The sequence below is a fragment of the Salvelinus sp. IW2-2015 genome, unplaced genomic scaffold, assembly GCF_002910315.2.
Source record: "Salvelinus sp. IW2-2015 unplaced genomic scaffold, ASM291031v2 Un_scaffold515, whole genome shotgun sequence".
In the NCBI taxonomy this organism is placed as follows: Eukaryota; Metazoa; Chordata; class Actinopteri; order Salmoniformes; family Salmonidae; genus Salvelinus; species Salvelinus sp. IW2-2015.
This window is the reverse complement of record NW_019942566.1, coordinates 282,739-307,691: the sequence shown is the minus strand read 5'-3', so window position 1 is coordinate 307,691 and position 24,953 is coordinate 282,739. Positions and strand designations below refer to the sequence as shown.

At 44.2% G+C, this 24,953-nt stretch overlaps 2 protein-coding genes across 3 annotated transcripts in view; one reads left to right on the top strand and one right to left on the bottom strand.

Moving 5' to 3' along the window:
• The window catches only part of casd1 (CAS1 domain containing 1), a 38,166-nt gene extending 18,607 nt beyond the window's left edge, over positions 1 to 19,559 (top strand). The window contains exons 6-20 of one of the 2 annotated variants that reach the window (XM_024135588.1): positions 4,708 to 4,752; positions 4,858 to 4,981; positions 5,211 to 5,425; positions 6,132 to 6,298; positions 8,032 to 8,290; positions 8,504 to 8,593; positions 8,837 to 8,956; positions 9,574 to 9,730; positions 9,923 to 10,002; positions 10,216 to 10,317; positions 12,325 to 12,465; positions 12,946 to 13,023; positions 16,493 to 16,585; positions 16,713 to 16,989; positions 17,172 to 19,559. In XM_024135588.1, the coding sequence (XP_023991356.1) occupies positions 4,708 to 4,752; positions 4,858 to 4,981; positions 5,211 to 5,425; positions 6,132 to 6,298; positions 8,032 to 8,290; positions 8,504 to 8,593; positions 8,837 to 8,956; positions 9,574 to 9,730; positions 9,923 to 10,002; positions 10,216 to 10,317; positions 12,325 to 12,465; positions 12,946 to 13,023; positions 16,493 to 16,585; positions 16,713 to 16,988 (1,947 nt within the window). In that variant the 3' untranslated portion in view covers position 16,989; positions 17,172 to 19,559. Of the gene's footprint in view, positions 1 to 4,707; positions 4,753 to 4,857; positions 4,982 to 5,210; positions 5,426 to 6,131; positions 6,299 to 8,031; positions 8,291 to 8,503; positions 8,594 to 8,836; positions 8,957 to 9,573; positions 9,731 to 9,922; positions 10,003 to 10,215; positions 10,318 to 12,324; positions 12,466 to 12,945; positions 13,024 to 16,492; positions 16,586 to 16,712 lie in introns of both variants that reach the window. The other variant, XM_070438157.1, reaches the window with a different exon arrangement.
• Positions 19,560 to 20,137: 578 nt separating this feature from the next.
• Positions 20,138 to 24,953, bottom strand: part of sgce (sarcoglycan, epsilon) — a 29,952-nt gene continuing 25,136 nt past the window's right edge. Inside the window, 4 exon segments of the mRNA XM_070438151.1 lie at positions 20,138 to 20,999; positions 21,368 to 21,411; positions 22,304 to 22,347; positions 24,824 to 24,945. Coding sequence (XP_070294252.1) covers positions 20,949 to 20,999; positions 21,368 to 21,411; positions 22,304 to 22,347; positions 24,824 to 24,945 — 261 coding nt within the window. The 3' untranslated portion in view covers positions 20,138 to 20,948.

Below are 24,953 nucleotides of genomic sequence, written 5' to 3'. Positions count from 1 at the left end.
CGCGGATTGGAATATGTTCCGCATTGCGTCCAACAAACAAATATTGACGAATACGCTGATTCGGGTGAGCGAGTTCATTAGAAAGTGCATTGACGATGTCGTACCCACAGCAACGATTAAAACATTCCAAACCAGAAACCGTGGATTGACGGCAGCATTCGCGTGAAACTGAAAGCGCGAACCACTGCTTTTAACCAGGCAAGGTGACGGAAACATGACCGAATACAAACAGTGTAGCTATTCTCTCCGCAAGGCATTCAAACAAGCTAATCCTAGTAAAGAGACAAAATAGAGTCGCAATCAACAGCTCAGACACAAGAGGTATGTGGCAGGGTCTACAGTCAATCACGGATTACAAAAGAAAAACAGCCCCGTCGCGGACAGGATGTCTTGCCCCAGACAGGCTAAATAACTTTTTTGCTCGCTTTGAGGACAATACAGTGCCACTGACACGGCCCGCTACCAAAACCTGCGGGGCTCTCCTTCACTGCACCGAGGTGAGTAAAACATTTAAACGTGTTAACCCTCGCAAGGCTGCAGGCCCAGACGGCATTCCCGCCGCGTCCTCAGAGCATGCGTAGACCAGCTGGCTGGTGTGTTACGGACATATTCAATCAATCCTTATCCCAGTCTGCTGTTCCACATGCTTCAAGAGGGCCACCATTGTTCCTGTTCCCAAGAAAGCTAAGGTAACTGAGCTAAACGACTACCGCCCGTAGCACTCACTTCCGTCATCATGAAGTGCTTTGAGAGACTAGTCAAGGACCATATCACCTCCACCCTACCGGAACCCTAGACCCACTCCAATTTGCTTACCGACCCAATAGGTCCACAGACGACGCAATCGCAACCACACTGCACACTGCCCTAACCCATCTGGACAAGAGGAATACCTATGTGAGAATGCTGTTCATCGACTACAGCTCAGCATTAACACCATAGTACCCTCCAAACTCGTCATCAAGCTCGAGACCCTGGGTCTCGACCCCGCCCTGTGCAACTGGTCCTGGACTTCCTGACGGGCCGCCCCCAGGTGGTGAGGTAGGTAACAACATCTCCACCCCGCTGATCCTCAACACTGGGCCCCACAGGGTGCGTTCTGAGCCTCTCCTGTACTCCCTGTTCACCCACGACTTGCGTGGCCATGCACGCCTCCAACTCAATCATCAAGTTTGCGGATGACACTATAGTGGTAGGCTTGATTACCAACAACGACGAGACGGCCTACAGGGAGGAGGTGAGGGCCTCGGAGTGTGGTGTCAGGAAAATAACCTCACACTCAACGTCAACAAAACAAAGGAGATGATTGTGGACTTCAGGAAACAGCAGAGGGAGCAACCCCTATCCAATCGACGGGACAGTAGTGGAGAAGTGGAAAGTTTTAAGTTCCTCGGTGTACACATCACGGACAAACTGAATTGGTCCACCCACACAGACAGCGTTGTGAAGAAGGCGCAGCAGCGCCTCTTCAACCTCAGGAGGCTGAAGAAATTCGGCTTGTCACCAAAAGCACCTCACAAACTTCTACAGATGCACAATCAGAGCATCCTGTCGGCTGTGTACCACCGCCGGTGTACGGCAACTGCTCCGCCACAACCTAGCTCTCCAGCAGGGTAGCAGGGTCTGCACAACGCATCACCGGGCAAACTACCTGCCCTCCAGAACACCTACACCACCCGATGTCACAGGAGAGGCCATAAAGATCATCAAGGACAACAACCACCCGAGCCACTGCCTGTTCACCCCGCTATCATCCAGAGGCGAGGTCAGTACAGGTGCATCAAAGCAGGGACCGCAGAGACTGAAAAACAGCTTCTATCTCAAGGCCATCAGACTGTTAAACAGCCACCAACTAACATTACGCCGCTGCCAACATACTGACAACATCCAGCCACTATTTAAAATGAATTGATGAAATATGTAAATAGACCTCTCGCCTCCTCTCTCGTTTGTAGGAGTTCATTTGAAAAGAGAATTAATTTTACATAATGTTCCATCAATTCCCATTATTAAAGTGGCTGGAGTTGGAGTCAGTATGTTGGCACGGCCGCTAAATGTTAGTGGTGGCCTGTTTAAACAGTCTGATGGCCTTGAGATAGAAGCTGTTTTTCAGTCTCTCGTCCCTGCTTTGATGCACCTGTCTGACCTCGCCTTTCTGGATGATACGGGCTGAACAGCAGTGGCTCGGCGTGGTTGTTGTCCTTTGATGATCTTTATGGCCTTCCTGTGACATCGGGTTGTGGTAAGGGTGTCCTGGAGGCAGTAAAGTTTGCCCGCCGTGATGCGTTGCTGCAGTACCTCACACCCTCTGGCAGAGCCTTACGGTTAGGTGGGCGGAGCAGTTGCCGTACCAGCGTCTGGTACAGCCGACAGGGATTGCTCCTCATTGTGCATCTGTTAGAAGTTTGTGAGTCTTTTGGTTGACAAGCCGAATTTCTTCAGCCTCCCTGAGGTTGAAGAGGCGCTGCTGCGCCTTCTTCACAAACCGCTGTCTGTGTGGTGACCAATTCCAGTTTGTTCCGTGATGTAGTTACACCGAGGCAACTTAGAAACTTTCCACCTCTCTCCACTACTGTCCCGGTCGATGTGGATAGGCGTTGCTCCCCCCTCTGCTGTTTCCGAGTCCACAAATCATTCCCTTTGTTTTGTTGACGTTGAGTGTGAGGTTATTTTCCTGACACCACACTCCGAGGGCCCTCAACCTCCCCTGGCTAGCCGTCTCGTCGTTGTTGGTAATCCAAGCCTACCACTTTAGTGTCATCCGCAAACTTGATGATGAGTTTGGAGGCGTGCATGCGCCACGCAGTCGTGGTTAACAGGGAGTACAGCGAGAGGGCTCAGAAACGCACACCTCTTGTGGTGGCCCCCAGTGTTGGGATCAGCGTGGGTGGAGATGTTTTTAGCCTAACCCTCACCACCTGGGGGCGAGCCCGTCAGGAAGTCCAGACCCGTTGCACAGGGCGGGTCGAGACCAGGTCTCCGATGCTTGATGACGAGTTTGGAGGCGTACTATGTGTTAAATGCTGAAGCTGTAGTCGATGACACAGCATTCCGCACATAACCGGTATTCCTCTTGTCCAGATGGGTCTAGGGCAGTGTGCCAGTGTGTGGTGCGATTGCTGTCGTCCTGTGGACCTATTGGCGTCCGGTAAGCAAATTGGAGTGGTCTAGGTGTCCGGTAGGGTGAGAGTGCCATATTGGGTCCTTGACTAGTCTCTCAAAGCACTTCATGATGACGGAAGCTGATTGCTACGGGCTGCGGTAGTCGTTTAGCCTCAGTTACCCTTAGCTTCTGGAACAGGAAACAATGGTGGCCCTCTTGAAGCATGTAGGGAACAGCAGACTGCGGATAAGAGATTGCATTGAATATGTCCGTAAACACACCAGCCAGCTGGTTCACGCATGCTCTGAGGACGCGGCTGGAATGCCGTCTGGGCCTGCGCCTGCGAGGCGTAACAGCGTTTAACATGTTTTACTACCTCTGCGTGCAGTGAAGGAGAGCCCGCAGGTTTTTAGCGGGCCGTGTCATGCACGTTATTGGTTTGGGGCCCTCAAAAGCGAGCAAAAAAATTATTTAGCCTGGTCTGGAGCAAGACATCCTGGTCCGCGACGGGCTGTTTTCTTTTGTAAATCCGTGATTGACTGTAGGACCCTGCCACAACCTCTTTGCGTCTGAAGCTGTTGAATTGCGACTCCTATTTTGCTCATTACTAGACTTAAGCTTGTTTGAATGGCCGTTGCGCGAGAGAATAGCTACCACGGTTTGGATTCGGCTGTTTCGCGTTCACCTTGCCCTGTGTTAAAAGCAGTGGTTCGCGGCTTTCAGTTTCACGCGAATTGCTGCCGTTCAATCACGGTTTCTGGTTTGGAAATGTTTTAATCGTTGCTGTCGGTACGACATCGGTCAATGCACTTTCTAATGAACTCGCTCACCGAATCAGCGTATTCGTCAATATTGTGTTGGACGCAATGCGGAACATATTCCAATGCCGCGTGATCGAAGCAGGTCTTGAAGCGTGAATCAGATGTTGGTCGGACAGCGTGAACAGACCTGAGCGAGAGGCTGGTGGGTTTTAGTTTCTGTTTGTAGGCGGGAAAGCAACAAAATGGAGTCGTGGTCAGCTTTTCCGAAAGGRGGGCGGGGGAGGGCCTTATATGCGTCGCGGAAGTTAGTATAACAATGATCCAAGGTTTTACCAGCCCTGGTAGCACAATCGATATGCTGATAGAATTTAGGGAGTTTTGTTTTYAGATTAGCCTTGTTAAAATCCCCAGCTTCGATGAATGCAGCCTCAGGGTGTGTGGTTTCCAGTTTACAAAGAGTCAGATAAAGTTCGTTCAGGGCCATCGATGTGTCTGCTTGGGGGGGAATATATACGGCTGTGATTATAATCGAAGAGATTACACCTCTTCTGTCCTCAAACATCCGCGTCTTATTCGTGAAAGTGTGTACTTAATGAGAGATTTTTGCAATGTATTTTTTGTTTGATAATGCATATKCAAGAGAGATTATATTTAAGTGTTACTGTATAAATACTGTGATTTATTTAGGTTTGATTGAATTGAGCCCTTGGAAGAGCCCTCAGCATTAGGCTATTCCTGTTGCCCGTAAGCAGACGATACATAGCAACAGTTTACTGCGATTTTAAGATCATTCCAAAATAGTAACATGGCATGATTTAATATGACGTCTTGACTGTGTTTCAGGATCCTTCTGTAAAACCAGATGTCGTCATCATCGGAGCTGCCACTGTTAGTGAAATATGCTCACTCTCAACTCTGTTTACCACATATTTATCACATTTCCTCCTGCATAGTTTAGATGGATTTCATCAGAGATTTCAATCTTTCCCATAGTGGTCCATCAAGTTGCGTAGTGGCAGCAGCGAGGCGCTGCAGCAGTACAGGGCCAACCTCACAGCCATCTCCTTGCCTCTGGAACAGCTGGCTGAGGATGGGGAGGTCTACTGGGTTTTACAGGGTTAGTGCTTTACTGTTCATCTACCAGTCAATCAAAAGGAGACATGTTGATGGGTGCTTTGAAAATGAGGAATTTATATTGATTAAGCATTTCTCTCTCCCCTCCGCTCCATCTTTCTTTATTTTCTCTCTTCCGTCTCTTTCCAATCTCACTGTCCTCCTCCCCCTCCATCGCTCTTTTTCAACCCCCCCTCTCTCATGCCCCCTCTCTCTCCCTTTCTCTCCTCCAGACCCTGTCCATGAGGAAGTTCTGAGTGATAACAGGAAGATGATTACTAACGAGCAGTTGGAGCTGTACAACGAGGCGGCGCTCGGCACTCTGAACAGCAACAAGAAGAACGCCAAGGCCAGAGTCAGGTTCTTGGGTGCCTCGCGCCAGGCTGCCATGGAAACCATTKCCCAATCAGCTGATGGCCTGCACCTGCCCGAGAACACCCGGAACGTGGTAGGTGTTTAGGTGGTCTGTCTGGCCTGGCACCTCTACCTGCATCTGTATGATCAAATAACAGCTGGCTTAAGGCTAAAATAGAACCAAAAATGAAATATGTATGGTTTGAAACAGTTTAGTGCTGAAAAACCGTCAGGCTCTATGACTCTCTTAACCAGCACCATGTCAAATTACACTGTCCATCCTGTATACCTTGCACTTTAATTCATTGAACATTTGACAGCTTCTATGTTCACCTGCATTTGCCTAGTTAGTACATGAGTGGTGTGCTCCCCTTTATAGAAACAGAGTGACAATTTTAGGGCCTTTGACACCTCCTGGTATAGAGGTCCTGGATGGCAGGCAGCAGCTTAGCCCCAGCGATGTACTGGGCCGTACGTATAAGGTTACATACCTTAAGACTGCGGTAACCTGCGAGTCTGTTACAGCACGAGCCGCGCATGGCGGCTCATTCTAACCTGCCCTGGGTTTGAGGTTTCCCAAAGGTACAGGTCTAGGATCAGCTTCTCCTCCCCCTAATCTTAACCGTTAGTGGGGAAAACGCAAAACTGACGCAAGATCCATGTCTAAGGGCAACTTCACCCTACACCTGATAACCCTGTCACAGTAAACCTAACCTTTACCCTTCATCCGGAGCCAGGACAAGGCTTGCACTGTGCTGGAGTCTTCCGCTCTATAATAATGTCTCTCTACCCTCCACCAGGGTGCCATGATCCTGATGAATGCTGTGTGTAACAAGGTCCTGCGGCCCATCGACGGCTCCTGCTGCCAATCCCTGCCGGCCCCCAACCTCCTCCAGAAACTGACGGGCTGTGTCTTCCTGGGCTCAGCACTGGTATTCCTGGTGCTTCATGCTCTGGGCCACAACAGGTACACGCTCCCTTGTGGCTCAGTCGGTTAGAAGGTCATGGGTTCTATTCCCGCTGGGGCCACATATATTGAAACATATACACTTAGACTATTTTGTGTTGTTCAGATCCAGGACTCTCAATTAAACAATTTCACTGGTGCTCCCAACGTAAAAAAGGAGCACACCATGAAATTTAGTAGCACCAGAAAAAGTCTTTTTATTGATTGAGATACAGCCTATATGAATTCTAGCTGCTTTTGAAGCACATGTTGTGCCATAGAAAATATGTAACACTGTAAACACATGAGTTTATTATAAAAACTAAATTGTTGATACGAATCCCTGTCATTAAAATGAAACTCATTTGTAGAATATTAGGTTTCTACATTGTGTAAAAGCACTATTTTCCGATTGAGATGCATTACATTCAAATTTGTTCACTGTCTCTTTAAAAAAACGTCAGGTTTGTGATCGGGATGCACCMCCGATATGACATTTTTGGCCGACACCGATATCCAATATTTTCCTTGCCAAAAAAACAGATACAGATAGCGATATTTAAAAATGTATCAGCCTTTTAAGCATTCTAGTACAGCTAAATAATTGAAACAAGGTGTTAAATGTTCATTTGTTCAGTTAGGAACAGATTGTTTAATAACTTGTAAATGAGAAAAATGACAAATCCATGAATGTATTTAATCCCACAACAATTATTTTATCTGCCCCGCATTACAAAGATGSTGAAGTTGCTGGTGGCTCTTCTTACTATCCGGTCTTGACTGTGTGGAGAAACGTCAACATGTTTTGAAAGAAATATTGGTTTTAACTAAAATGCAGTTAATCATTTTAGCTTTAACTGTTTGAAAAAAAGTACTGTCTCTAGGCTGTCATAAACTGCTATAAATGGCTTAAACTTTTCAAGTGTGCTTAACTGACTTGACTAGCAAATGTGAAATTTACAACGCATCTCATCTTTCATTTAGGAAATTCTTATTTTTTACAAAAGAACAAAACTGCTTTGTTTTAAATGAAATGAAAATCTTGACCCATACCASCCATGAATAAACAACAGAAAAGCCACTGGGCTTAGTCAATGTTTTACAGTGCCATTAGATGGCTGGGTTCTAATATGACTGCCCATTWACAATTTTAACATTTGGGGGAGGTTTTTCTTCACAAAGAGCACCTGCTCGGCTTAGTCACGAGAGTCTGTTTCTTTTTTCGTCTACAATGTGTGAAGCTGCACTGAAAAAGTGCTCACTGTCCACACTAGTACAGGGAGAACCAAGATACTTGCGCGCAGCTTTAGCTAGGATGGGGGAACGGTGCTTGTTACTTCTCCAGTATCTAAGTGCATCTTCATTCCTGGGTATATAAGGTGCTGTCAGGTATCCTAGGATCTGCAAATAATGGATAAGGGGGGGGGGGGGGTTAGTACATTTAATACAACATATTGCATTATTCTTGCATTCCAAAGGATCATTAGGCATAGATCAACATTGGCAAATGTTGGCTGATGTAGTAACAGAAAATAAAAATACAACGCATCTCTCTCACAGAGACAGACACACACACACTGACCAAAAAGTTATTTTGTTGGCATTTACGTATATTACTAATAAAACATAGTCAAAACCTATTTCTTTCACTTACTTGCTGCCGTGCCGTTTCGTTGTTCATTTGTTCAGTCGTTTCATTCTCACCAAGGATTTCATCATACATGTCAAGCAGTGAAGTTTAAACATATTAACAGGCACTGGAAGTCCCGGCCCACTCCCCCCGACGTGGAGAGTGGCGAGGAGAAGAAGCCGGCCACGGCGGCGCCGCCTCTCAGCCACAAGGCTCCGTTCCAGGCCATGTGTAAGATGGGCCTCATCATGGCTTACTTCTACCTGTGTGACCGGGCCGACATCTTCATGAAGGAGCAGAAGTTCTACACCCACACCACCTTCTTCATCCCCCTCATCTATATGTTTGTCCTGGGGATCTTCTACAGCGAGAACAGCAAGGAGGTGAGAGGGTTTGGGATGGAATGTTTTTAAGGGAGTTGGAAAAAGTGGTATTTYTAGCAGAGTTGTTCTTGGAGGTGGAATCTTAGGCCTACATGAATTCAGAGATGTTTCTGTTTTAAATGAGTTGTCGTTGACTGCTAAACTCAATCGTCCATGTCTGACCTGATAGAAGGCTCTATCCTCTATCTCAGTGATTTTCTATTTCCCACGCAGACCAAGCTGCTGAACAGAGAGCAGACCGACGAGTGGAAGGGCTGGATGCAGCTGGTCATCCTCATCTACCACATATCTGGAGCCAGCGCCGTGAGTTTCACCATTACCTTTGATTTATAATGATGTGTTAACTCTGTCGCTTTGAATATAAATTAAATGACCACATGTATAATTGCATTAGAAAGCATTTACCATTTATATTTATTTTCGAAGTGCTCAAACAAAGCATGTATCATGTGAGTATCCATGTAACCTATTTCATTTTTTATTTTTTACTGTGATGTGTGATCAAGTGAAGGGGTGTTTGTTTTAAAAGTCAATCTTCCTTCCCAGTTCATCCCTGTGTACATGCATGTTCGGGTCCTGGTGGCAGCATACCTCTTCCAGACAGGATATGGACACTTCTCCTTCTTCTGGCTCAAAGGGGACTTTGGACTCTACAGAGTGTGCCAGGTAACTAATAGGTTTTATTAGAGTTAATAAAATGTTACTGTGGTACTGGTTCTAGCTGCTATACCTTTCCTAAGGGACTAAATGTAATGTAAAATACACAACTGCTGACATGTGGTGCCATAGAAACAATTAAAAGTTTTATCAAAAACCAAAACATGGATAGTTAGCAACAACTGTATTGATCACATATGTAGAGGTATTGATAAGGAACCCCTTGATAAGAGGGATCCGTATGGTCTGGCCCAAGCTTACTTCACACAGGTTGTACTTTGGTTATGCTGCAGTATCAAGTTCCTTATCTCAAGTCACCCTCTGTGTGTCGTTGTTAAAAGCAATGTCTGTTCAACCATGCCAAACTATTTCTATTTCATTTAGATAAATATCATTATTTTTTAAGCACGTTCCATGTCTGTACTTTAGAATGCTTTGTTAAAAGTGAGAATGGCCATTTCCTGTTTCCTGTATCTGTATCTCCGGGGTGAAGATTCCCCTAGGTACAGAACAAGGATTAGCTTCCCTTCCCCCAATCCTAACCTTTACCATTAGTGGGGGAAATGCAAAACTTACCACAGATCAGCGTTTAGGTGCAACTTCACCGTATTCCTGTCTGTCTCCAGGTCCTATTCCGTCTCAACTTCCTGGTCATAGTTTTGTGTCTGGTGATGGATCGGCCGTACCAGTTCTACTACTTTGTGCCTCTGGTCACTTTCTGGTTCGTCATAATCTACACCACCATGGCCATGTGGCCCCAGATACTGCAGAAGAAAGCCAACGGTCCGTATGGGTCAGCCATTGTACTGGACAAGTAGTGGTAGAAGTAAAGATAGCAAATAAACCAGTGATTTTAAAAGCAAAGAAATGCTTTGATTTTAAAAGTGTTTAATTCAGAAGTGATTCATACTAGTGTTGAATTGTGAAGAACCTCTGTCCAGCACAGTGAGTGTTTAGTCATTTGTCTTTTTACAGGTAGTGGGATGTGGCACATTGGGATTCTAGTGAAGCTGCTTGGGCTGCTCCTGTTCATCTGTTTCTTTGCATATTCACAGGTGAGTTCATCATCCGCTTTATTCACACATTTAGAGGCTTTAACTCGAGATTTTAAATGGAACTAAAAAGTTCTCAACTGGTATGGGTCAATGTTTAAGACCAATGGCTGTATTCATAAAGTGTCTCAGAGCCCCCCTGTCCATGTAATCTTATCTTATCTAAAAGGCTAAACTGATCCTAAATCAGCGGATGTTTAACTGTATCTCTTCCAGGGGTTGTTTGAGAACATTTTCTCAGTCTGGCCCGTCTCCAAGCTCTTTGAGCTGAACGGAAGCATTCACGAGTGGTGGTTTAGGTGGAAGCTGGATCGATTTGTAAGTAGATATTTGAACATGTTTTTACACCCTTTAAGTGGCTCTCTCCTATCAGATTTTCTTGATACGGTATCAAAATATCACAGTATCACATCTCTTTAGGAAGTTGCACCAATAACTTGTCAAATATGTTTTTTTATTGTCACATACACCTGATTGGTGCAGTGAAATGTGTTGTTTTGTAGGGTCAGCCATAGTAGTACATTTCAACTTGGTGTTGCTGGTATTAGAACCAGCGACCTTTCGGTTACTGGCCCAACACTCTAACCGCTAAGCTAACTGCCRCCCTAGATTCATCTGTTGGTCGATGTTTAATGTTAGTGATCTAGATGGTTCTATTGGTTGGTCAGTGTGAGTAAGTGGTACTGTGTGGTTCAGTCGGTAGAGCAGGGTGCTTGTAACATCAAGAGTGTGGGTTTGATTCCCACTGGAGCCACTCATATAAAAATGTATACASACACTACTAAGTTGTTTAGCATAAAAGCATCTGTGAAATGGCATTTATTATTGTTATTATTATACATTGCTCAAAAAAATAAAGGGAACACGTAAACAACACAATGTAACTCCAAGTCAATCACACTTCTGTGAAATCAAACTGTCCACTTAGGAAGCAACACTGATTGACAATAAATTTCACATGGGCTGTGTGCGAAATGGAATAGACAACAGGTGGAAATTATGGCAATTAGCAAGACACCCCCAATAAAGGAGTGGTTCTGCAGGTGGTGACCACAGACCATTCTCAGTTCCTATGCTTCCTGGCTGATGTTTTGGTCACTTTTGAATGCTGGCGGTGCTTTCACTCTAGTGGTAGCATGAGACGGAGTCTACAACCCACACAAGTGGCTCAGGTAGTGCAGCTCATCCAGGATGGCACATCAATGCGAGCTGTGGCAAGAAGGTTTGCTGTGTCTGTCAGCGTAGTGTCCAGAGCATGGAGGCGCTACCAGGAGACAGGCCAGTACATCAGGAGACGTGGAGGAGGCCGTAGGAGGGCAACAACCCAGCAGCAGGACCGCTACCTCCGCCTTTGTGCAAGGAGGATCAGGAGGAGCACTGCCAGAGCCCTGCAAAATGACCTCCAGCAGGCCACAAATGTGCATGTGTCTGCTCAAACGGTCAGAAACAGACTCCATGAGGGTGGTATGAGGGCCGACGTTCACAGGTGGGGGTTGTGCTTCCAGCCCAGCACCGTGCAGGACGTTTGGCATTTGCCAGAGAACACCAAGATTGGCAAATTCGCCACTGGCGCCCTGTGCTCTTCAAGATGAAAGCAGGTTCACACTGAGCACGTGACAGACGTGACAGAGTCTGGAGACGCCGTGGAGACGTTCTGCTGCCTGCAACATCCTCCAGCATGACGGGTTGCGGTGGGTCAGTCATGGTGTGGGGTGGCATTTCTTTGGGGGCCGCACAGCCCTCCATGTGCTCGCCAGAGGTAGCCTGACTGCCATTAGGTACCGAGATGAGACCTCAGACCCTTGTGAGACCATATGCTGGTGCGGTTGGCCCTGGGTTCCTCCTAATGCAAGACAATGCTAGACCTTCATGTGGCTGGAGTGTGTCAGCAGTTCCTGCAAGAGGAAGGCATTGATGCTATGGACTGGCCCGCCCGTTCCCCAGACCTGAATCCAATTGAGCACATCTGGGACATCATGTCTCGCGCCATCCACCAAAGCCACGTTGCACCACAGACTGTCCAGGAGTTGGCGGATGCTTTAGTCAAGGTCTGGGAGGAGATCCCTCGGGAGACCATCCACTTTAATTTTGAGTGTGGCTCCAAATCCAGACCTCCATGGGTTGATAAATTTGATTTCCATTGATAATTTTTGTGTGATTTTGTTGTCAGCACATTCAACTATGTAAAGAAAAAAGTATTTAATAAGAATATTTCATTCATTCAGATCTAGGATGTGTTATTTTAGTGTTCCCTTTATTTTTTTGAGCAGTGTATATATTAGTATCTGAATGTGTGTGTTTTGACTTTGTGTGTGTGTCGTTTAGGCCATTATCCACGGGATGCTGTTTGCCTGTGTCTACCTGGTGCTGCAGAAGTGCCAGGTCCTCTCTGAGGGGAAAGGAGAGCCTCTCTTCTCCATAAGAATCTCCAACATCCTACTCCTCATCTCTGTAGTCTCATTCATGGTAAGAAGAACATTTTTTATGTATTTATTTAACCATTACTAATACTACACTCTAAAACCATATTCTAGTATTTACTTTGTTAGTCCATCAATCTCCAAACCATTGTGCTTGTCAGCAGTCCAGTTTTGAAGAGTAAAAAACTGTCGTGATGTGTTTTTGTAGTATTCATTTTAATCAGTCAGGTGAGTATATTGAGCACCTATTCTCATAAAGTTAACCTCATAATTTATTTTTTATTAGTGAACGTTCACACTGAGGTCAATGCAAATCTCAAATGGAAGATGTCCCTTCTATCCCTTTCTGATGCACATTGTGCTCCTTGTTACTAACCTCAGCTTTTACCTTGTACTCCTTGAACAACACTTTCCTAACCTCTCCTTGTACATTGTGATCCTTGAACAACACTTTCCTAACCTCTCCTTGTACATTGTGATCCTTGAACAACACTTCCCTAACCTCTCCTTGTTTCATCTGTTCCAGACCTACTCCATATGGGCCAGCAGCTGTAAAAACAAGACCGAGTGCAACGAGATGCATCCCTACATCTCAGGGCTCCAGGTAAATACAGTAGGAAGTCAGGCCTTGCTTACTGTTGGTCTCACAGACAAAGCCATACTCACAGTAGTTTTCCCATACACAGATTTAAGTTTTGTTACTTGTCAAGTAGTTACCCCTAAGCTAAGGAGTTAGTGAACATCTTTAAACAGTTAATGCACACCTTCTACCTTCTTCTATGACACGTACTGTTGTTGACACAGACATGGATTTCATTATTAATTATTTTATAAATCCTGAGCCCTTCTCTGAAGGCGTAGAAGGCCAATTGTTCCCCACTGGGTTTGGGTTAGTTTGTAAAGTGGCTCTATTTTCCCCCAGCATGCATTTATTCACTATTCTGAATGTCTAAAGAATCCACATGTTGTTCTGAAATATGAACACAGAAATAATGAAAATGTTCAACTCTTATGGTGGTGATTTGACAAAATTACAATCATGGTCTTGAATTGGACTTGCATTTTTCTGGTCTTGGTCTTGACTCGAGTCTCCCTCCCGGTCTTGGTCTTGACTCGGACTTGATTTGCTCTGGTATTGGGCTTGATTCGGTCTCGCTTTAGGTGGTCTCAAACACAACACTGTGATACAAACTCAGCAAAAAAAGAAATGTCAATTTTTCAGGACAACTGTCTTTCAAAGATAATCCAAATAACTTCACAGATTTTTATTGTAAAGGGTTTAAACACTGTTTCCCATGCTTGTTCAATGAAACATAAACAATTAATGAACATGCATCTGTGGAACAAGCTTACAGACTAGAGGTCGACCGATTTTATGATTTTTCAACGCTGATACCGATTTATTGGAGGACCAAAAAAGCCGATACCGATTAATCGGACGATTCTTTTTAAAATGTATTTGTAATAATGACAATTACAACAATACAATTTTAACTTAATACATTAAGAAAATCAATTTAGCCTCAAGTAAATAATGAAACATGTTCAATTTGGTTTAAATAATGCAAAAACAAAGTGTTGGAGAAGAAAGTAAAAGTGCAATATATGCTATGTAAGAAAGCTAACGTTTCAGTTCCTTGCTCAGAACATGAGAACATATGAAAGCTGGTGGTTCCTTTTAACATGAGTCTTCAATATTCCCAGGTAAGAAGTTTTAGGTTGTAGTTACTATAGGAATTATAGGATTATTTCCCTCTATACCATTTGTATTTCATTAACCTTTGACTATTAGATGTTCTTAAAGGCACTTTAGTATTGCCAGTGTAACAGTATAGCTTCCGTCCCTCTCCTCGCTCCTCCCTGGGCTCGAACCAGCAACACAACGACAACAGCCACCATCGAAGTAGCGTTACCCATGCAGAGCAAGGGGAACAACTACTAGAAGGCTCAGAGCGAGTGACGTTTGAAACGCTATTAGCGCGCGCTAACTAGCTAGCCATTTCACTTCGGTTACACCAGCCTGCTTCTGCCTAACACCGCTCAGTCAGATACTTAGATACTTGTATGCTCAGTCAGATTTTATGCAACGCAGGACACGCTAGATAATATCTAGTAATATCATCAACCATGTGTAGTTAACTAGTGATTATGATTGATTGTTTTTTATAAGATAAGTTTAATGCTAGCTAGCAACTTACCTTGGCTTACTGCATTCGCGTAACAGGCAGTCTCCTTGTGGAGTGCAACGAGAGAGAGGCAGGTCGTTATTGCGTTGGACTAGTTAACTGTAAGGTTCCAAGATTGGATCCCCCGAGCTGACAAGGTGAAAATCTGTCGTTCTGCCCCTGAACGAGGCAGCCGTTCCTAGGCCGTCCTTGAAAATAAGAATGTGTTCTTAACTGACTTGCCTAGTTAAATAAAGGTATAAAAAATAATCGGCAAATCGGCGCCCAAAAATACCGATTTCCGATTGTTATGAAAACTTGAACTCGGCCCTAATTAATCGGCCATTCCGATTAATCGGTCAACCTCTATTACAGACGGTAAGCAAATAAGGTCACAGTTATGAAAACTTAGGACATTAAAGAGGCCTTTCTACTGACTCTGGAAAAACACCAAAAGAAAGATGCCCAGGGTCCCTGCTCATTTGTGTGAACGTGCCTTAGGCATGCTGCAAGGAGGCATGAGGACTGCAGATGTGGCCAGGGCAATAAATCAGGACGGACAGTTGATCATCCTCGCAGTGGCACACCACGTGTAACAACACCTGCACAGGATCGGTACATCCGAACATCACACCTGCGGGACAGGTACAGGATGGCAACAACAACTGCCCGAGTTACACCAGGAACGCATAATCCCTCCATCAGTGCTCAGACTGTCCGTAATAGACTGAGAGAGGCTGGACTGAGGGCTTGTAGGCCTGTTGTAAGGCAGGTCCTCACCAGAAATCACCTGCAACAACGTCGCCTATGGGCACAAACCCACCGTCGCTGGACCAGACAGGACTGGCAAAAAATGCTCTTCACTGACGATTTTGTCTCAGCAGGGGTGATGGCCGGATTCGCGTTTATTGTCGAAGGAATGAGCGTTACACCGAGACATGTACTCTGGAGCGGGATCAATTTGGAGGTGGAGGGTCCGTCATGGTCTGGGGTGGTGTCTCACAGCATCATCAGACTGAGYTTGTTGTCATTGCAGGCAATCTCAACGCTGTGCATTACAGGGAAGACATCCTCCTCCCTCATGTGGTACCCTTCCTGCAGGCTCATCCTGACATGACCCTCCAGCATGACAATGCCACCATGCATACTGCTCGTTCTGTGCGTGATTTCCTGCAAGACAGGAATGTCAGTGTTCGGCCATGGCCAGCGAAGAGCCCGGATCTCAATTCCATTGAGCACGTCTGGGATCTGTTGGATCGGAGGGTGAGGGCTTGGGCCATTCCCCCCAGAAATGTCCAGGAACTTGCAGGTGCCTTGGTGGAAGAGTGGGGTACCTCTCACAGCAAGAACTGGCAAATCTGGTGCAGTCCATGAGGAGGAGATGCACTGCAGTACTTAATGCAGCTGGTGGCCATGCCAGATACTGACTGTTACTTTTGATTTTGACCCCCCCCCCCCCCCTTTGTTCAGGGACACATCATTCCATTTCTGTTAGTCACATGTCTGTGGAACTTGTTTGGTTTATGTCTCAGTTGTTGAATCTTGTTATGTTCTTGCAAATATTTACATGTAAGTTTACTGAAAATAAACTCAGTTGACAGTGAGAGGACATATATTCTTTTGCTGAGTTTACGATACATAGCCCAAAATGACAATGGAATTAGTTTCCTTCTACAATAACAGGAGGGGTGTAGTTTACTGTAGCTCAGCCAAAGAAGAATAAAGAACGTGCTTTGCTGTTCCCAAATGAAACAGTGAGCCRACATTCTCTTGTTTCTATGTATTGGATTGTCTTTTTGGTCCAGCCCCTGTTAGCATTGGAATGTGCTTAACCCCCCCCCACCCTTAATACAGTTGGTCCATGCCATGCACTGACTGGCTGGAATGTCTTTCTGCTCCTCCTCTCAGATCCTAGCCTTCATCCTAATCAGAAACATTCCCGGATACGCCCGCTCTTTATACAGCTCATTCTTCGCATGGTTCGGGAAGATCTCCCTAGAGGTAAGATGGATGCCGCTTGCAGGGATGCTGCACTCACTGTTCATCAGCAGAATCTCTGTATGATACTTGTGAATTTCGTTTATTGCATTCAACTCCCTCCCTTTCCCTCTCTCTTTCCAACCTCCAGCTGTTCATCTGCCAGTACCACATCTGGCTGGCGGCGGACACCAAGGGTATCCTGGTGCTGATCCCAGGCAACCCCTCGCTCAACATCATCCTCAGCACCTTCATCTTTGTATGTGTGGCCCATGAGATCTCCCTGATCACCAACGACCTGGCCCAGGTGGCCATCCCCAAGGACGGGGGCGCCCTGCTCAAGAGGCTGCTGGTTGCCGGGGTCTTCACCCTGGGTCTACTTCTGATGTCCAAGAGCTCTGAAGGGAACCAGGGAGAAGGCCACTGAGGTGAGGAGGGTGTACCACTGTGGGGGAGAGGTAGACTGATTTCTAGACTAATGAGACTGACTGACTGGTTAGTCTTCCATGACCCCAGGGTCGTATTCATTTGGTACCAAACTGAAGAAAATTGACTGATCGATGTGTTCCGTTGAAAACCTTTTAAAACCTTTTGCTATGGTTTGCATCAGTGAATACGACGGAGTTGAACAGACACAGGCCAAGTCAAGGATATGGCACTGCTGTCTGTCTCTCTTGACTGCTCTGCGTACTGGGGTGAAAGTCATACACTGAAGAGGACGAGTTCCCAACTTGGGCCCACACATCACTGAACAGCACATGAATAAGGTACTGACTCCATACTATAGACGTTTACAATGGAAGAAGGGTGAGGTGGAGGATCGGGGGTAATGGTGGGTTTGATGATGTGTGGATTTTTTAAACTAATTGCTCCCCAGATGGCTCCCTATGCAGTGTACTAGTTTTGACTGGGCTCTGGTCTAAAGTAGTGCGCTATATAGAGAAGGGTGCCATTTGGGATGCAGATAGAAACAAATAAAGTTTGCCTTGTGCTGAAAGGTGAGGTCAGCAGTCACCTAGCTCTGAAATCTATGTTTTATGCACATTATTTAATTATTTAAATGAAGCTTCTATTTTATACAGGGTTATTTTTGGTTGTTGCTTTTGTTTTTCCATTTGTTGTGTGTGTGCCCATGACTGCTGTTTGTTTGTGAAAGGAAGTATTGCCTAGATATTTTCAGTTTATTTTGTCACCACAAAGACCACAGCCAGGCCAGGCAGAAGATGCAGTAATGAATTTTCATTGCAGAATCCTGTTGCATTCTGGGTCTGACACGAGCCTATCCTATCGGGGTAAACAACCACTCTGGTGTATGTGTGTATCTGTTTGTGCAGGTTCAGTTGTTTCACCAATTTCTACTAGTATGTTAAAGGAGAAGTGTGGATGTTGTTTCTGTGTTGTTCGTTAGTCATCTTAAAGCAGGCTTCTCAGAGCTACAATAGAACAGGCACTGCTTTGTAAATACATCTAACATACCGTGGCAGGACATCCGTCAAAGCATACTTTCATGTACAACATTAGTTACCACTATGGCGAAGCCACTGCTAATGAGTGGATGGATGAAATGCACCTGACTTAATGCCTTCGTTCTGCTCCCTACTGTTTTCTCTTCAGTTGCCACACGGCATCAGTGCCAAGTTTGCATTGAAATCTGACGCGTCGTGATCAAGGATGGAACTTAAGGATTTTGGGCAGTGGCTAGCTGGGCTAGTAGACTGTAATTTCTACTATCCCGGTTGGTATTCTGTGCTATATTGTAAAACACCAAATTTCACTCGCCGCCAGGCTAGTTAAGCACATTTTCTACTAGCCCAGTCTGAAAAGTGCTAGCATCGGGGCTAGCTTAATTTCCATCCTTGGTCGTGATACTTCATGATGTATTTTAAAGAAGGTGAGTGAATGGAAAGTATTGCTAAAGAATAAAAAGCAGTAGTTCATGTTGAGCCTGTCATTTACCTACAGATGGACAATATACACCAACAGTTAAGCCTTGTTTCAGCCAACTAGTCAAACCCATGTTCTTTGTGTGTATTTTACAATTCAGCCATGTAAGGTTTTTACAAAGGAAGGTCAGTAAAAAAAAAAAATGGTATCGTAAAAGTAAGAGATTTTTGTATATCTGCTACTTCATCCATTTTGTACCTCACCTTGGAGGTAGCCTAAATACAACGGCCAAAATTGTATGGATTTAAGGAAACACTGATTCGCTTCATATCCAGTTGTTGAATCATTTAGATACCACTTTGATCCATTGGTTATAGTGCCCATTATTTAACACCCTTCACAATGTGTAAATCACCTGCTTAAAGCTGGATGTTAAGGCAACTTAGCAGATATTGTAAGTGTACATTAAGAAGACTGCAAATGAGTTAGTTATTTTAGTTTAATCGCATATGAATTTTATCTGTATATTTTCTGTGCCGTGGAAAGGTAACTAGAATTACTACAGGTTCATGTAGCTTCTCAATTAAATGAATTCAATACCATATATTGGTCTGACAGGTCTTGGCACTGAGGCCTATTCAGAAGGCTGTATCCCAAATGGCACCCTATACCTCTTAAACACGGACCCATAGGGCTCAGATCAAAAGTGGTACACTTTGTAGGGAATAGGGTACCATTTGTTTGTTACAATTTGCTTGAAAGTCAAAACATTACACATTTTGATAATTTGATTGATTGATTAAGGAGATTGACAAAATTGCACCGACTGTAAATGGAGGGCAATTGTTCTGAATTTGGTTGTCAGAAAAATAGATACAGGAAAATGGTTATCTACCTTGAATTAAAGTATATTACAGTATGTTATTCACAATTTTAGATTTTTCTGTTTAAATTAGTTTTGGTCAAATTAAAAGAAGCAACAACTATGTATACCCAGAGAAGTTTTATGTAAATTATTTTGTGACGTCTTAAAAATGTGAAATGTACCCATTTTATTTATAAATGCCTTTATTCTGTTGTACATTGTCAATAATACATACCTTCATAAAAATATTGTCTGACTTCTTTGTCCCTTCCTTGTCAACACCGTGAGGTTAATCACTAGGCTGTGTCCGGGAAGCCGGCCCAGAATATTTAGTTTTTGGTCTTTATGTTAACACTACTAAAATTGCCCTCAGGTGGACACCAGCAAGAAAGTGGAAGCGAGGCAGACTAAAAACGCCATGGCAGCGGTGGCTGAGCTATAAGAGATGGGTCTTTTAAAACAGGACCGTGGTGGCTGAGCTGGAAGAGATGGGTCTCTTAGAACAGGACAGTGGTGGCTGAGCTGAGCTGGAAGAGATGGGTCTCTTAGAACAGGACAGTGGTGGCTGAGCTGGAAGAGATGGGGCTCTCTTAGAACGGGACAGTGGTCGCTGAGCTAGAAGAGACGGGTCTCTCATAGAACAGGACACAAGCTGTGGCCAAAGACAGACTACAGTGGCAGAAGATAAGTCGCTGTGCCTTATGTCCGACCCGGGACGAAGAGGATTAAGAGGACTAATTTAATACAACAAGCTGGAGAAAGACGAAGAGAGTGGGCCCTCCTGGCCTGCCACAGGCCTGGTTTTACAATTGACACCAAACAGCAAATTTAAACCAAATGTATTTTTACTGTTATGTGACAGAAAATGAAAAGTTACACATGCATTGTCAGACATTAAACATAAAAGCATCTCTGTCTGTCTTCATCTAAAGAGTGCAAGGCCAGTAAAAATACAAATATATTGTTAATGGCATATAATTTCTAGAAAAAAATATTTAAAAAATATCCTATAAACATACCATTTTAATATTTATTATTAAGCTTGAATACACACATTCATACACTCAAACATGTATAGTTGACTACTGATAAATGCAACTGCTTGGTATTGTGGTGAAAGTGTGCACACAAAAATATGTAGGGTCAAGTGCCTTATTCATGGGCACATCAAGAGATTTTTCACCTTGTCAGCTCAGGTATTCAACCCAGCAACCTTTCGGTTACTGGTCCCAACACTAACCGCTAGGCTACCTGCTGCCCCAAAGAGCATATAGTGCAAAATCTGAAGTGTAGTTGTTTATTCAGGCCCAATTAATTGGTCATCTTTTTAACCAATACTATGTGCACTTATCAGGAGTCTACTGTACTCTGCAACACTCGCTCACATATATAAGTGCACACGGAAAGACAATAGCGTCGAGTATGAAAGCACTGCTTGGGCATGCAGATTGGCACAGACGTAGTGTTTGTTCCAAATGGCATCCTATTCCCTACATAGTGCACTACTCTATGGGCCCTGGTCAGAAGTGTGCACTATATAGGAAATAGTGTGCTATTTGGGACGTAAACATAGAAAAACACTTGGCTAAAAGGGATAGAGACAGACAGCAGCTCCAGCACTCTGGGGGTTCTCTCTCGTCACAAATTCACTGCTTCAGCCACTTTCCTCTCCTCAGGAATGCCATTTACCTAGAATGGAGAATAAAATACATTAATCAATATATTGCATAATATCATTTATTGGGATATAAGAGAAATATAGATTTACAGGTTCTGAGAGGGAATATTGTAACTTCATGGGAATATGGTCACTATATTGTAACTGTGGAAAGATGAGGGCACGAGGTGTAACCCAAAAGATGTGATCATTGAGTGAAGGCCAAAACATCCAACTCATAATAGTTGTTTAAGTAAAATAATATGATTTGAATGCTGAGCGAGCGTAGCAACGTCTCCTTTTCAACTAGTCTACTACTGTTATATTAAGTGCAAAATAAAATATTCTCTCCTATAGTTGAGAATGATTCATTTAGACAAAAGCAGACCAGTATACTTGCCTCCAGTCTCCGAAATGTCGACATACAATAATTATCTCTATCTCCTTTGTTAGCAGTAAAAAGAACAACAGAGTAGTGATTTAGACAGAGCAGTGGTTTAGACAGAGTAGCTAGTTAGACAGACCAGTGATTTAGACAGAGCATTGATTTAGACAGAGCAGTGGTTTAGACAGAGCAGTGGTTTAGACAGAGCAGTGGTTTAGACAGAGCAGTGATTTTGAAAGAACAGACATTTAGACAGAGCAGTGGTTTAGACAGAGTAGCTAGTTAGACAGAGCAGTTATTTAGACAGAGCAGTTATTTAGACAGAGCAGTTAGACAGAGCAGTTAGTTAGACAGAGCAGTTTGTTTAGAACAGAGTAAGCTAGTTAGACAGAGCAGTTATTTAGACAGAGCAGTTATTTAGACAGAGCAGTTAGACAGAGCAGTTAGTTAGACAGAGCAGTTGTTTAGACAGAGCAGTTAGACAGAGCAGTTGTTTAGACAGAGCAGTGGTTTAGACATAGTAGTTAGTTAGAAAGAGCAGTTAGACAGAGCAGTGATTTAGACAGAGCGATGATTTAGACAGCGCAGTTAGTTAGACAGAGCAGTTAGAGGGCCCTCTTGTAGTTCATTAACATGCACACAAGGGGGAGTCATATTCTAGTTAGACACAGTCACTACAGAACAGTAGGTGAGTGGAAGAATGTATTTGGTTGAGGTGAATAAAAAGGAAAAATCAGGAAAGAAAACTATTGCAGTCAACATTAACTATGTTATCAGAACTGAGCCTCCATGTTATTTCATCTAAAATGTGATAGGTTAGATGATTGAGGATGACCATGATTAATCTATGTCCAAGGTTGTTATGTTACTTAGTGAGGGCTTTACTGTATACATTTTCATTGGTCCATGAGATAATAGACCAATCGTACTAAAGCAGGACTCAATACTAACCTGATGGCTGTTGCTGTGGTATCTGAATCTGGTTCTGCAGGTTTCTGAAATTAGAGGTCAACAGATTATAAGGGCATTTGCGCCAAGTCTAGGACCAAAAGGCTCCTTAATAACAGCTTCTACCCCCAAACCATAAGACTGCTGAACAACTAATCAAATGGCCACTGGACTATTTACATTGCCCCCCCCCCCCCCCATTTGTTTTTACACTACTGCTACTCTGCTGTTTATTATCTATGCATAGTCACTTCACCCCTACCTACATGTACAAATGACCTCTACCCTGTACCCCGCCACTGATCGGTACCGGTACCCCGTGTATATAGCCTCGTATTGTTATGTTATTGTGTTTACTTTTTATAATTTTTTACTTTAGTTTATTTGAATAAATATAACTCTTCTTGAACTGCATGTTGGTTAAGGGCTTGTAAGTAAGCATTTCACGGTAAGGTCTACAGTCGTGGCCAAGTTTTGAGAATGACACAAATATTAATTTCCAACAAAGTTTGCTGCTTCAGTGTCTTTTAGATATTTTGTCAGATGTTACTATGGAATACGAAGTATAATTACAAGCTTTTCATAAGTGTCAAAGGCTTTTGTTGACAATTACATGAAGTTTTATGCAGAGTCAATTTTTTGCAGTGTTGACCCTTCTTTTTCAAGACCTCTGCAATCCGCCCAGGCATGCTGTCAATTAAACTTCTGGGCCCAATCCTGACTGATGGCAGCCCATTCTTGCATAATCAATGCTTGGAGTTTGTCAGAATTTGGTGGTTTTTGTTTGTCCACCTGCCTCTTGTCTTGAGGATTGACCACAAGTTTCTCAATGGGATTAAGGTCTGGGGGTTTCCTGCCATGGACCCAAAATATTGATGTTTTGTTCCCGAGCCACTTAGTTATCACTTTTGCCTTATGGCAAGGTGCTCCATCATGCTGGAAAAGGCATTGTTCGTCACCAAACTGTTCCTGGATGGTTGGGAGAAGTTGCTCTCAGAGAATGTGTTGGTACCATTCTTTATTCATGGCTGTGTTCTTAGGCAAAATTGTGAGTGAGCCCACTCCCTTGGCTGAGAAGCAACCCCACACATGAATGGTCTCAGGATGCTTTACTGTTGGCATGACACAGGACTCTGATGGTAGCGCTCACTTTGTCTTCTCCGGACAAGCTTTTTTCCGGATGCCCCAAACAATTGAAAATGACTTTACCCTAGTCCTCAGCAGTCCAATCCCTGTACCTTTTGCAGAATATCAGTCTGTCCCGGATGTTTTTCCTGGAGAGAAGTGGCTTCTTTGCTGCCCTTCTTGACACCAGGCCATCCTCAAAGTCTTCGCCTCACTGTGCGTGCAGATGCACTCACACCTGCCTGCTGCCATTCCTGAGCAAGCTCTGTACTGGTGGTGCCCCGATCCCGCAGCTGAATCAACTTTAGGAGATGGTTCTGGCGCTTGCTGGACTTTCTTGGGCGCCATGAAGCCTTCTTCACAACATTTCAACCACTCTCCTTGAAGTTCTTGATGATCCAATAAATGGTTGATTTAGGTGCAATCTTACTGGCAGCAATATCCTTGCCTGTGAAGCCCTTTTTGTGCAAAGCAATGATGACGGCACGTGTTTCCTTGCAGGTAACCATGGTTGACAGAGGAAGAACAATGATTCTAAGCACCACCTTCCTTTTGAAGCTTCCAGTCTGTTTTTCGAACTCAATCAGCATGACAGAGTGATCTCCAGCCTTGTCCTCGTCAACACTAACACCTGTGTTAACGAGAGAATCACTGACATGATGTCAGCTGGTCCTTTTGTGGCAGGACTGAAATGCGGTGGAAATGTTTTTCTGGGATTCAGTTCATTTGCATGGTAAAGAGGGACTTTGCAATTAATTGCAATTCATCTGATCACTCTTCATAACATTCTGGAGTATATGCAAATTGCCATCATACAAACTGAGGCAGTAGACTTTGTGAAAATTAATATTTGTGTCATTCTCAAAACTTTGGCCCCCACTGTACACCTGTTGTATTCAGCGCATGTGACAAATAAAGTTTGACTTGATTTGTATAGCATGTATAGAATGTGTGTTCTATAATTATCATGGGAAAGCCTTTTTACTTGAAACTATTAACAGGACCCCTTTGCTCTGGTTTTCCTGAGCCATGCCATACTAGAAATCATATGACAGATTTAGCGTTTAGAGTTTAAACCAGTTTTAATCTGAGCGCTTCGACAAAAGTCTCACTGTGCTGTTTGTAAACATGGTATAGCTCAATACATACTGTATTAGGACAACATTGTGAACGCACGTGTGTGCGCACGTGTATTGTGTGTGTGTGTGTGTGTGTGTGTGTGTGTGTGAGAGAGAGAGGGGTGCAGAGGAAATATAATATGTGTATCTGTCCTTGTATGTGGGTATTTCTACATGTTTCCCTGCATGTGTGTGTTTGGACACTCCAGTGTCCCAGTGTGTTTGGACACCCCAGCCACTTGGTGTGCTTGGACACCCCAGCCACTCAGCCAGGACTCACGTCTGTGTCTGCATCAGGGGCATGCTGGTTGTCTCGTAGTTGTCTGGGTGTATAGGGGGCACCACCTCCCCACTTTGGCTGAAGACAGGCAGGGTGGAGAGGGGCCAGGAGATCTCCCTGTTCTTAGACA